This window comes from Protomyctophum parallelum, assembly GCF_964188405.1.
Source record: "Protomyctophum parallelum genome assembly, chromosome: 2".
Classification (NCBI taxonomy): Eukaryota; Metazoa; Chordata; class Actinopteri; order Myctophiformes; family Myctophidae; genus Protomyctophum; species Protomyctophum parallelum.
This window is the reverse complement of record NC_139699.1, coordinates 50,408,418-50,421,547: the sequence shown is the minus strand read 5'-3', so window position 1 is coordinate 50,421,547 and position 13,130 is coordinate 50,408,418. Positions and strand designations below refer to the sequence as shown.

General features: G+C 43.9%; 1 protein-coding gene across 1 annotated transcript in view; it reads right to left on the bottom strand.

The window, feature by feature from the left end:
- LOC310878179 (CUB and sushi domain-containing protein 1-like) overlaps positions 1-13,130 on the bottom strand; it is a 740,702-nt gene that overhangs the window by 139,678 nt on the left and 587,894 nt on the right. Inside the window, exon 32 of the mRNA XM_083792333.1 lies at positions 7,128-7,322. Coding sequence (XP_083648459.1) covers positions 7,128-7,322 — 195 coding nt within the window. The remainder of the gene's footprint in view (positions 1-7,127; positions 7,323-13,130) is intronic.

Sequence of the window (13,130 nt, the reverse complement as noted above, 5' to 3'; positions counted from 1 at the left end):
CTGTGTAGAGACCCATTCACTCTCCTTCAGCCCTCTTTGCTCTGTGTAGAGACCCATTCACTCTCCTTCAGCCCTCTTTCCTCTGTGTAGAGACCCATTCACTCTGCTGTGTAGAGACCCATTCACTCTCCTTCAGCCCTCTTTGCTCTGTGTAGAGACCCATTCACTCTCCTTCAGCCCTCTTTCCTCTGTGTAGAGACCCATTCACTCTCCTTCAGCCCTCTTTCCTCTCTGTGTAGAGACCCATTCACTCTGCTGTGTAGAGACCCATTCACTCTGTGTAGAGACCCATTCACTCTGCTGTGTAGAGACCCATTCACTCTGTGTAGAGACCCATTCACTCTGTGTAGAGACCCATTCACTCTGTGTAGAGACCCATTCACTCTGTGTAGAGACCCATTCACTCTGTGTAGAGACCCATTCACTCTGTGTAGAGACCCATTCACTCTCCTTCAGCCCTCTTTCCTCTGTGTAGAGACCCATTCACTCTGTGTAGAGACCCATTCACTCTGCTGTGTAGAGACCCATTCACTCTGCTGTCTAGAGACCCATTCACTCTCCTTCAGCCCTCTTTGCTCTGTGTAGAGACCCATTCACTCTCCTTCAGCCCTCTTTGCTCTGTGTAGAGACCCATTCACTCTGCTGTGTAGAGACCCATTCACTCTGTGTAGAGACCCATTCACTCTGCTGTCTAGAGACCCATTCACTCTCCTTCAGCCCTCTTTCCTCTGTCTAGAGACCCATTCACTCTCCTTCAGCCCTCTTTCCTCTGTGTAGAGACCCATTCACTCTGCTGTGTAGAGACCCATTCACTCTGTGTAGAGACCCATTCACTCTCCTTCAGCCCTCTTTGCTCTGTGTAGAGACCCATTCACTCTGCTGTGTAGAGACCCATTCACTCTGTGTAGAGACCCATTCACTCTGCTGTCTAGAGACCCATTCACTCTCCTTCAGCCCTCTTTCCTCTGTCTAGAGACCCATTCACTCTCCTTCAGCCCTCTTTCCTCTGTGTAGAGACCCATTCACTCTGCTGTGTAGAGACCCATTCACTCTGTGTAGAGACCCATTCACTCTGCTGTGTAGAGACCCATTCACTCTGTGTAGAGACCCATTCACTCTGCTGTGTAGAGACCCATTCACTCTGTGTAGAGACCCATTCACTCTCCTTCAGCCCTCTTTGCTCTTCCGGTGCTGCGTCTGTTTTTCATGCCTAATAACAACTCACATTGTAATGGGAGTTTCCGACAGATTCAGCTGCGGAGCTCTGAATTCTTTTTTTGAAGGATTAGACTGAATTAAAACAGGGCTTAAGTGAATGCTATATTTTTGTATTTTCTTTTTTTGCGAAACAGCTACAGTATATGAATTGGTTCTGAGTGGATCAAATGTGGGTTGTGAGTTGACTACAGAAACTAAAATCACCTACAGGTAAAAAAGAAAGAAAGAAAAGAAAAAGGAATACCATCAGTATTGTGCGTGGTGGTCTCCTCATCAATATGCATTCAGCTCCCTTATTCATAATGTGATTGGTGCCATGCACCACCTGTCAAGTCATTTCAATATTTTGACATGGGGTGTCATAACAGTGACATAAATGCACACAAATATAAAGAGATGGAGAAAGACAGCCTCTGGATTATCTCTGCAGGCCTCCGAGACCACTTTTATTCTCCCCTTGGCTGAGCTTGCATCCTTTTCAAGCTTAGTTAGTAATACAAAGGCCTTAACACTGATTAATTACCCCATTAGCTGGTTAATTACTCTATTAATATCTCTATTGTAAAACAGTACACGATGTGAATGTTGGCTGGTGCCGTCATCATATCTCACAGCCACCTGCGGTTTGCAGTGATCGTTAAGAGCCTTGACGATCAAGCTAGCTAACAAGCTCGGCGTTATCGGAAAATGTTCTTTGCAGCACTTTTGACCTTCGCGGTGGCTGAGTACGGGATCACATTCTCCGATAGAAATCTTCCTTATCAGTTAGCTTTGTGCAATTGTGCACGTTTCTCGTGCTTTAAGGTTGTAAAATTAGCATTTAAATATGCTTATTGTTACCGTCACGCATTGACGGAAACAAAGTGCAACACACGCTACTGCTTTGGCAAAGAACAGTGAAAAGGGCAACTATTGTGCCTGTGTGTGTGTGTGTGTGTGTGTGTGTGTGTGTGTGTGTGTGTGTGTCTGTGCGCGTATGGCCGGAGTAATGAAAATAAAAAGTCATTTTGACAGCTACAGTACTTGACCTTGCTCTCCTATCGTTTTACAACAGACAGACACTCGCACACACGTGCGCACACACACACCATTGTGTGCGTGTGTGTGCACGCGCACATGTGTGTGTGTGTGACTGCTGCCTCTAGGCGGCACTCTGTAACAGCTTGATGACTCTCCCTCTGTCTTTCTGCACGCACACGCACATGCGCGCACACACACACACACACACACACACACACACACACACACACACGGTCCTATCAGCAGTCACGGAGAATTCCTTCTTTCTTGCACCGGCTCTTAGTTACCATGGAAACCAATAAAAGAGCGGTTTGAGATGGGGGGGGGGGGGGGGGGGTGGGGGTGTTGGGTGGGATGAAACAGTGACTGAGGGAAAAAGAGGAAACAGGAAAAAAAGGAGCAGTGGAAGAACCAGAGAGAGAGAGAGAGAGAGAGAGAGAGAGAGAGAGAGAGAGAGAGAGAGAGAGAGAGAGAGAGTGTTAATAGCAGACCTACAAGCTCAAATCGCATCAGTGACACCACGTTCGCTGTGAGCTTGTAGGTCGGCTATTGTCGCTGTGCGACAAAGTATGACTGGGGCCAGAGAGAGAGAACGGAGGAGAACAGAGGGAGGAAAAGAGGAGACAGCTAGAGAGCGCAAGAGGAGATGTATTATTTAAAGAGGTCTCACCCTTTCTAATGAGTTTGGTCTAAGAAGCCTCAGGAGTCGCCCCAAAGATAGAAAGAAGCATAACTTCTGGAAACTCAACAGAAGGGAGCTGTATGTGTGATATCAGTCAGTCAGTCAGTCAGTCACCCTCATACGTTATAATTGACATCCCCACTTTGCTGGGACGTGGTCATGGCAATGTGTTGTAAGCAATATTATATAGAGAGTTTATTGTTGTCAGCAATGAGGCACTAGCACCGGATTCTCGAAGCATCGCTCCAGTCAAATCGCTAATCTGGTGTCGGGATCTCTTATCTGTATATCCGTGATCTCTTTCTTTCGTCCATGACCCACACTTCATGACCACAGGTGAGAGTAGGGACAATGATGACTGATGGTGCCTTGTGGCTCAGATCTCTTTCCGTCAACAGAGCTGTACAGCGACCGCAAAACCGCTGCTCCTCAGTCTCCCTCAAACATGCCAGCATGCCCTCTGTTCATCACCCCATGAACCATATGGGAGAAACAAGCATGACTTTTACATGAGAATTTGACACGGTGGAACTATACTCTAGATGGGTGCAGTCAGTAGAGCACAAATGTCCACCAGGAGGCATGCAACCCATCAAATTCACCAGACATACAGAATGTTAACCATCATTCTGTGATATGTCTGGTTTTTGATGACAACTGTGTCCTTTTATGCCCATATATGGAGTTCTTCGTCAGGCAGCTGACATAGACACTGGGTAGGGGCCCTGTCCAGAGCACGGGCAGAGGCCTATTCGGGGGGGTTCTGACAACCGTGTGTCCGACGGACTCGACACTGGGCACTGCACCCCCTGTGGTGGGTGGTTCTCCAGTTACGTGGATTACAGACATGCAGACGTACAGAGACTTGATGCATTTATAGTTAGAAGTCTGGGGGTTGAAAAGGCACTGGGCCATGGGGGGGAAGAGCTATGATGATAAATCATGTTGACTGTTAAAAGTTTTGTTTCAATTATTCGTGTACGAAACACAAATCAGCCCTCGAATCTAAATGACAGCGGCCCTCATATCTGTCAAAAATTCAAAATATAGTAAACATAATTAAGTAGTTAGAGCATGCAGCCAAAGCACGTCAACCAGCTTATCGGTCAGTCAATGAAAGTAATACAAACAAAAGGGTCAAGCATGATATGGCTTATAGGGTAGGACAAGTCCTCGTGTGTATTTTGCACTCCATACAGAAATGCATTGCACAGGCAAATACATTCATATTTAGATAACACTTGCAGCATACATTGCACTCTATGGAAGGAATCTGAGGGCAAAAAGATCACAAAGAATGTCTAAGTGATTAAGTGCAAAATGCAAGAACTAACTTAACCCAGAAGTACAAATAGGCTAATTATCTCCTCTAGGCCGACAGGACAGGCCCAGGGGGCAAGAATTATGTGTTCACCACTGTCCGACCGTACATGTGTGTGTGTGTGTGTGTCTCTCTCTCTTATGAAACATACAGTAATTAAATATTGTGATGCAGTGTCGGATATACATATCTGTACATGAGTTCTCCATCAAGGAGTACTACATTAGCACATAAAATCGCCTCTAGCTGAATGTACTACGAGCGGAAGTATTCACTCGGTGGTGTAAAGAGGGGCCGATCAGCTTTTTCTGTATTGTATATAACCTACAGGGCCAGTGGGAAAGAAACGCCTGGCGCAGAGACCTGGATACAGACACCGAGACCATGAAGATGACCTGGAACCAACTGGTGAGAACGGCTTAAGACAGAGATCGCTTGTTGATGTAATATATGCTTCAGAAGGGGTAGTAGGCGTAAGTAAGTATATGAACCGACCACCTGGAAAAAAGTTACAAGCTTTTTGAATATGGAGGCACGTTCAAGATCATGTTGAGCCGTCTGCTGAAGTCATAGGGCAGACTAAAACAAATACTGGTTTCAAGGTGGTTGTTGTTGTTGAAGACAAATATGATTCCTTATACTGTACTAGCTTTCATCAGTGAGCTACGACAGATGTTAAAGTAACTTTTCCAACAATGATTATTACAGGAAATGAAAAGGCAAGACCCTTAAAAGGGATCAAAATAGAAACAAGTGGTCTAAAGAAGGTGGATGCTTGAGGTTAAATCACCCGCCCCAGTCAGACGAGACGTGTGATTGTGACTGAGTTGAATTGATTGCCTGAAGCACTGCAGTCTTGGCATCATTAGGGCCATGATCATGATAATCATGATGCATTTGTGAAATGCAATGAATCTGACAAAAAATATATGTATACATTATGATTCACCTTTTCCCCTTTGACTACAGTGCAAAGCTGAAATAAAGCTACTAATGCTCATAGAAATATGATGCCAGGATCAATTACAAAAAGCCATGAATCTATTGTCAGATTGAATTTCAAGGGCTTTCAGACTTTCAGACAATTATGTTTCATTTGACAGAACATCATTACGGGGTTGTCCATTAATAGCCCTCAAAAGTGAATAAAAACATCAATACTGCATCAGTTTATCAATACAGCATGATGGGGTAAAGTATATCTTCATCTTATGGTGGATCAATTTTTACACCCAACCCTGTCTGCTAATGAACACAAGCGCTTTATGTTCACACAAAATGAAACAAGAATGCTTAGTATTGTAAATTCTGCAAGCGCCTTGTTGAACACACTAAGGAAATGTAGCCAGCAACTTGGGATGGCTGCATTATCCGCCTGGCTGAGTAGGTAATAGCAAAATGGTAAATGGTGCATTTACTGTATATGGTGCCTTTATCCACAGAGCTCTAAGATGTGCATTCATTCACATACACCAATAGTGGAGGAAACCAGGCAAGGCACAGACCTGCTCATCAAGAGCAGTTGAAGAGAATCATCAGAATATCGCTGGTTTGAAATGCCGGACAATAGTTGCAAAATCTGGGAAAGGACTTCAGTCAGGCGCCATATATGTCCAAGGAAACTGAGATGACACTCGCAAAAAAGTTTTATTTTCGTTATTTACTACTGTTAATGTCGGTAAAAGAAAAGCTTTTAATTTGGGGGTCACTTTTATCTCTTATAATGATCTTTAGGGCTTGCACACTAGATTTTTAGCTTTTAGAAATGTCCTTGAGACCTTAGAAAGTATCTGAACAATCACCTCATCTAAGAAATATGACATAGGCTGTAAATGTAAGTGTCAGTATGAGCTACAATGAATGGACAATGTGGACTGTTTGCAGCTTGTTTTTCATTGGTTGCTCTAAAATTGCTACTCTGGGTACAATGATCTCATCTGTACTTCTCCATACACACCTCTTCCCGTGTATATCTCTCTCTCTCTGACGAGACTTTGTTAAACAGCATTCACAGGAGCTTTTGTGAGGTCATTAAAAAGTGTGTATTTGTGTGTGCTCCTGTTTGTGTGTGTATACTATGCCTGTGCGTGTGTGTGTGTGTGTGTGTGCGTGCGTGCGTGCATGCGTTCACTTTAAAATGCATCTCTTGTTCTGCCAGTTCTCCCTGATTTGCATATTTAACTCACATGGCACTGGTCACATGCAAACGCTGTATTGCACGCACAGTCACATTATGTGCAGCCACCTCCCCCCCACATGCACACACACACTTGACAACGTTGCCTCCTTTATTCTATGTACTGTCAATCAAATAGACATTCCATCCCTCAAACTGTTCACACACGCATGCACACACACTCGCTCGCTCACGCGCAAACACACACACGCAAACACGCACTCACGTGCATAGGCCTACATGCGCACGTATGCGCACACACACTTGACAAAGTTGCCTCCTTTATTCTATGTACTGTCAATCAAATAGACAGTCCATCCCTCAAACTGTTCACACACGCATGCACAGCACACACACTCGCTCACACGCATGTGCATGTGCGTGAGTGTGCGTGCACACACACACACACACACACACACACACACACACACACACACACACACACACACACACACACACACACACACACACACACACACACACACACACACACACACACACACACACACACACACACACACACACACACACACGATTGACGATTGTGAGCTCTGGACCAGTCAATCATCATCTGTCTTCATCTCCATCTCCATCGTCTCAAAATACATAAATATAGAAAGTACTGTACAGTAGGCCTATATGACTGCTGGACAAACCTATAAATTAAGAAGCCAAGTGTGCATGCGTGCGTGTAATGGGAGGTCTCCTACCTTTACACGAGGGCAGAGCCGTGTCCCACGCCGGCTTCCCGTCGTGGCCCAGGACACACGTGATGGTGGCTCCGCCCACAGTTGTGTAGCCATGGTGACAGTGATAGGTGACCTGAGAGGCCAGCTTGTAGTCGTAACCCGTGCGGCTGCCGTTCATGATGTTCCCGGGGTCGAAACACGCCTCCCTTGGCTTTTCTGTGGGAAGATAACAAGAATGACACGAGTATCATTAATTGCCAGGTGAAACAATTAGTGCTGTACCTAGTCATGATTGGCTGCCCCTAAGCCAACCGACCCCATACTCTGAAACGCGGCCGAAGCCAATGGTCTGAGCCACATGTAGCCACTCGTGTAGTAGCGACCTAGTCATGATGAAGTCTCAACCCAGACTGCAAAGCTGTAGAGGTGGAAAGCCTGGTGAGTGGTGAAGCGAGGTTAGCAACTCTGCAGCGCAGAGCCACTGACAACAGTAGCTAACGTATGAGCTAACTGTCTGTACAGGAAAGCCATAACACAACACAATGATTGAACCAACAAAAGAACGTTGGAAACGAACAAAAACAACGGTTGCGAGATTGTGAAAAAATAATAATAATGGGGGGACAGATACACAACAGAGCACTGTTAAAAATGGGGCTGTTTTTTTTGTCTCGCAAAAAGAGGCTGTGTCACTGGACTAGTCTGCACCTTGAATAATTCCTTCATTCATTCAAGTTTTATTTATTCTAGAAATTACACTGAGTAATTTCAGAGTAATATCATGTTAAAAAAAACATCACAATACATCAGAAGATCAGGAAAAGGAAAACAAAAGGTATAATAAAATGGCTTTGCAGTAATATCCTGTCCTCCTACTGCAGATACACTGATGGTTGGTTCTACAAGGAAGACAGATAATGATCAGGTGTGCTAAATAACCCCTACCGGGTGCATTTGAATGCTTCCACAGTTAACTCCATACACTTACTGTATGGTATATGGCTCTTTTCCACTAAGAGAATTATGGCCCTTTCAGACGACGGACACGCCTAGTAATTCATTTTCAGTGAGAGGAGTGCGTTTATTTTGGATGCACGGATAAGTTGAGGGGCGACAACGCAAGTGTATTGACACGAAATTGTAGAGTGAGTGCTCGTTTCGTGCGCACGGCCGCCGTGGCTGACTAGACCTGGATTGTGTTGAGCTTCTTTTTTTGTCACGCTTGCGTTGTCGCGCCCCTCGTGAGCAGCAGACCTGGAGCAGGAACGTCTGCATGACGCGTTCCCCGTATTTCACAGGTTCTGTATTTGTTTCCATATTATGCCATGGCTCAGTTTCAGATATCGCAACGCGTCGTTGATCTTGTAGATCTGCTATGTTCGCCCCATATGCGGCAGCTATAAGGGACAATGCTGGGGTTCATGTGGTTAAATCATAGACTGGGTTAAATGGACAGTGGGGATTTCGCTGTGTCAGACCCGCATATAAACTGAAAAGCAATATACTAGATAAGCATATAGTCAGGTCCTGGATGCAGACAGTGCGGAAAAGGAACTACAGTACATTTGTACTTTTTCCTCTTTAAAAAAAAAAGCTTTTAGGTACTAGTTACTGTACTTTGTAGATTTAGATTAATTACACATTGATCAACAAAGCCCTATTTCACACTGGCTATTAAAAAAACAAATAGCCGAGCTCACAAGTTCAGGTACTTTTTTACAAAGCTAGACACATTTAGAAAAGTTAAATTCCTTTTCTTTGTAACTGTAGGTGTAATTTGATACACCTCCAGTTACTATAATACTTCATTACATGGCTTGGTTGAATGCTTGATTCTGATTGGTCAATCGCTGAATTCAGCGGTGAGTTATGTCTTGATAATGACCGCTCCGCTTTATAACAGGCCTCTGCCTAATCAAACCCTCTGAGCACCAGCTGTGTGGCTGCGCCACACTTGATTTACTGCTGTTTCCAACATGACAGCCATGTAAACACACACACACACACACACACACACACACACACACACACACACACACACACACACACACACACACACACACACACACACACACACACACACACACACACACACACACACACACACACACACACACACAATGTCATTTACAGCGAGAAATAGCGAGAAATAGACGAAGCAGTACCTGGAAATGGATTATGATCACCCCATGTTATTCTCCATAGAGAAATTACTTCCGTGAACCAGGGGAATCGAGGGGATGAGCGAGTGACGTCAGGACTTCGGCGCTCTATAGTCATTCTTATTAGTGATCTAATCTGTGTTCTTTTCTGGTGGTAGTAGGCCTGTCAACATCATTACATAACCACCTCATCATCCATTATTTGAGGCTCTGGGGGCTACAAGCTCTAGGAGTAGGAGCTCTCTGGTAGATCTGTAATTTGAGCAATCTGAAAGTATTACATTATTAAGGATAATGGCCTCTTTTGGCCATTATCTTTGGCCATTACCCCCCCTCTCCTTCTGCACCATACTCCTTGCTGAGATGAGCTGCCGTTCATTTCCTTGTTTACGGCTCAGAAAGAAGGCCTCGTATCTCCTAATCTAGGACTTTAGCGTGTTCATCGCGAGGTAAGCAAGCAACATTATGCCTCCCGGTTTTGGGGGACAGGGAAAGGGACAAGAACGGAAGGCGGGGCTTTTCAGAATAAAATCTCCCATATGTGCTGGCACTCTAGTGTCTTTATTTGAAGAAATCCCGGCACTAGTTTGTTTTTGTTTTTCAATGCCAAAACACACTTCAATAATGAATCTCAATTATTTGTATGAAAATCATCAACTAAGATGTCATGATGACAACTTTAGGTATAGTACGACTGGTAAACTGGAAGTTGAGTAATATCCTAATTTAGTCCTAATTAATGCACACCTACGGGGGACAGGTGCGTCGGCTAAATGAACCGGAAGAGTAGGGGAAAAAAACAAAATGGAATCCTGCACACTGTCTTCACTTACACTTTTCTGGAGGTTTGGATTGTTTTCTTACCTTGCTATGATCAAACTAGTCCATTCTATGAATTATTTTGCTCCGTTGTGCAGTTTAATAGCAAATTAAGAAATTAAAATAGGGCCTCATTTACTTCCATTGTAACGGGGAAAAGGCACTTAAAAGTAATTGTTTTAGCACATAAATGAACAAAACAAAAGCTGATTCTGACAGTATATCCCACGTTTGCAAGGCCCTATATACTGTCAGAATCAGCTTTTGTTGCGTTCGTTTATGTGCTAAAAGAGTGACTTTGAGAGCTTCCCCTTGTGAATGCTTTTATCTTGTTAATGCCAATATGAACTAACAAATTACTTCCCTGCTCCACGTCCCTTCTCCATCAGAGTAATTACCTGGACAGCTGAATTTACGCTCATTCTAAAATGCAGTGTGAAGGAAAATGAGAGTGCCAACATCAGTTAAATAATACAAATTTATGGAGGCAACAGAGTAGTAAATGGGGACTAATTAAACATTTTAACAACACTATTGGGGAAACTGATGGCACAATTGGACCATCTTAATTGACATGAGTAGCAAAATGCTAAATGCAGATCTCTGGCTCATGGGATAATAGCTAGAAATGTATGTTTCTTTATTGAGGCAAGCAGGTAGAGCCATGATGTCATTGTTGCAGATGGTGAGTCAGTCAGTCAGTCATAGATAGATAAAAGATACAACAAGAAAACTAACAAACAACAGCATGAGACAGTACGTGACTTGGTAAAACAAGATAAAAGTGTATGTACTTTATTATCCCCTTGGGTAAATATGTCCTCTGCATTTGACTAACTACTTAGGAGCAGTAAGCAGCCACAGAGCAGCGCTCGGGGACCAACCACAGTTGTAATGCCAGTAACCTTGGCCAAGGGCACTGGCAGGAGTATACTGCAACATGCATGTGTGGAGGGAGGAAACTGGAGTATCTGGAGGACACCTGACACAGACCACAGGGAGAACATGCGACCACCACACAGAAAGGCCACCCTGGGGAACAAACCCGTGGGATCATTTTCTTGTGAGGCAACTGTACCACATCATACCTGACCGTAAGGGTTGAAACGTTGCGTCTCCTCTTCAATAAAGTCACCTGGGGAGCTCTATTTTCATTAACTGTACCACATAACTTCACTTAGAAGTGCAGTACTTATAGTACTGAAGTCCTAACGTCACTACCATTACCCCTGCGTCACAGTGTAAAAAACAAACAACCATTGATGCTTCATATCCATGTGAGTAAAACCGCCGGGGTGGTTTGTTTATTCTTGGAATAATTCCCCTATGGTAATTCCAACACAAAAAAATAAAGTAATGCATTGACCCAGGAGCATAGTGCCCTCTATCGCCCAAATCGTGATATTAGGTTCCATCACAGAAACATAGTTATAAATAAATGACACATCAATATAGGCCTCCCTGGGCTTCACCACAACAGAATGGAAGAGAATAAAAAAGGCAGTGTTGTGGGGATGCGTGACCATCCAAGTTTGATGGAGTGAACACAGCTAAATTACACGTCAGAAAAGTCTCATATAAGAACGCGTCCTGGTCAGTAAAATAATAGCTTTGAAAGAAAAGAGACAGCATAGAAACCATTGAAAAGAAGTGGTCAACAGGGAAATAAGGGAATATGAGAAAAATAGAGAGAAGGGGTTATTTATTCATTTTTGTGTGTAATTCAAGCAACCCAGCTTTTAATTAAGCCATGCCTATCCCTCTGAGGATGCAGCTATTTCATTTCAGCAGAACAAAGAAAAACTAAAGGACGATTCTGAGATTGGTTTCAAATCAGGGAACAAAACAGATAAAAGTTAATTAGGCATTAGATAGTTTTAAACAAAGTTTAAGTGTTTTTCAAAGGAACAAAAATGGAAGGGGCAATTTATAAGCCGTCATAACACTGTCAGCTAGTTGGTTCATTAGCAGGAAACAGAAGGAAGAAAGACAAGGGAAGTGAAAGGAGGAGAGCAGAGTGGAAGGAGTCAACTACAGTACAAAAGTGTCTTCAATCATGACTTGGCATTCTGCCAGCTTGTTTGATTTTCCGCTATCCTCCAATCAGAGCAAGATTGAGGTCGACAGAAAGAAAACCAAAGGCGGACAGAGAGAGGGTGACAAAGGTGGATTATACTGTAGAAAGACAGGGTGAAAACAGCGAGATTATGGAGGTTGTATTTTAATTAGAGAAGGCGATAATAGAGTGGAAGACAAAAGGTGCAAAACCTACAGTAAAGGCAGAGCGAGTGAGAAAGGAGAAAGAGAGAGAGAGAGAGAGCGATAGCAGAGAGGCTGATAATGTTTTTTAATTAGAGAGAGATGGAGGGTGGAAAAAGGGGGGGGGGGGGGGGGAACAGAGAGTGATTATAAACCTTGACAGAACAGATCTCTCGCCAGCCTAACAACTAATGATGAGTTCCAGATTGATTATAGCTTCCAAATCACCTCCACTGTCAAACCAAGGTCTGTAAGAGACCTGCAGTCTCCAAGTGCAGGAACCACAGCTCATAATATGGGCTAAAGTGCATCCACCAATCCAACAGCACCACCTTGCCAAGAACAATTGCAATGATTCCTTGTGAATAATCAACAGTCAACAAAAGAACAAAACAATGTCAACGCTACAATTAAGAGCAATTAATAACGAGAAGCTACGTCGACGTCGCAAGCATGCATCCGCCTGGGTGACGGCAGACTGCTGGGCGAGCGCTGGCGCGGGGTCAGATCAACATATGGAATGAATTATGTACTGGCCATATATGGAGCGTGACTTGGGTGTACACGGTTTGATGAGGTCAGATCAATATATGGAATGTCAGAACTGGTCAGCTCCATATATGGAGATTTAAGGGGGAAGTGTCTTGAGTGTACAGGGTTTGGTGAGGTCTGGCCATATATGGAGCGTGTCTTGAGTGTACAGGGTTTGATAAGGTCAGATCAACATATGGAATGTCAGAACAGGTCAGCTCCATATAGTCTATGGAGATCAAAGGGTGGCAGT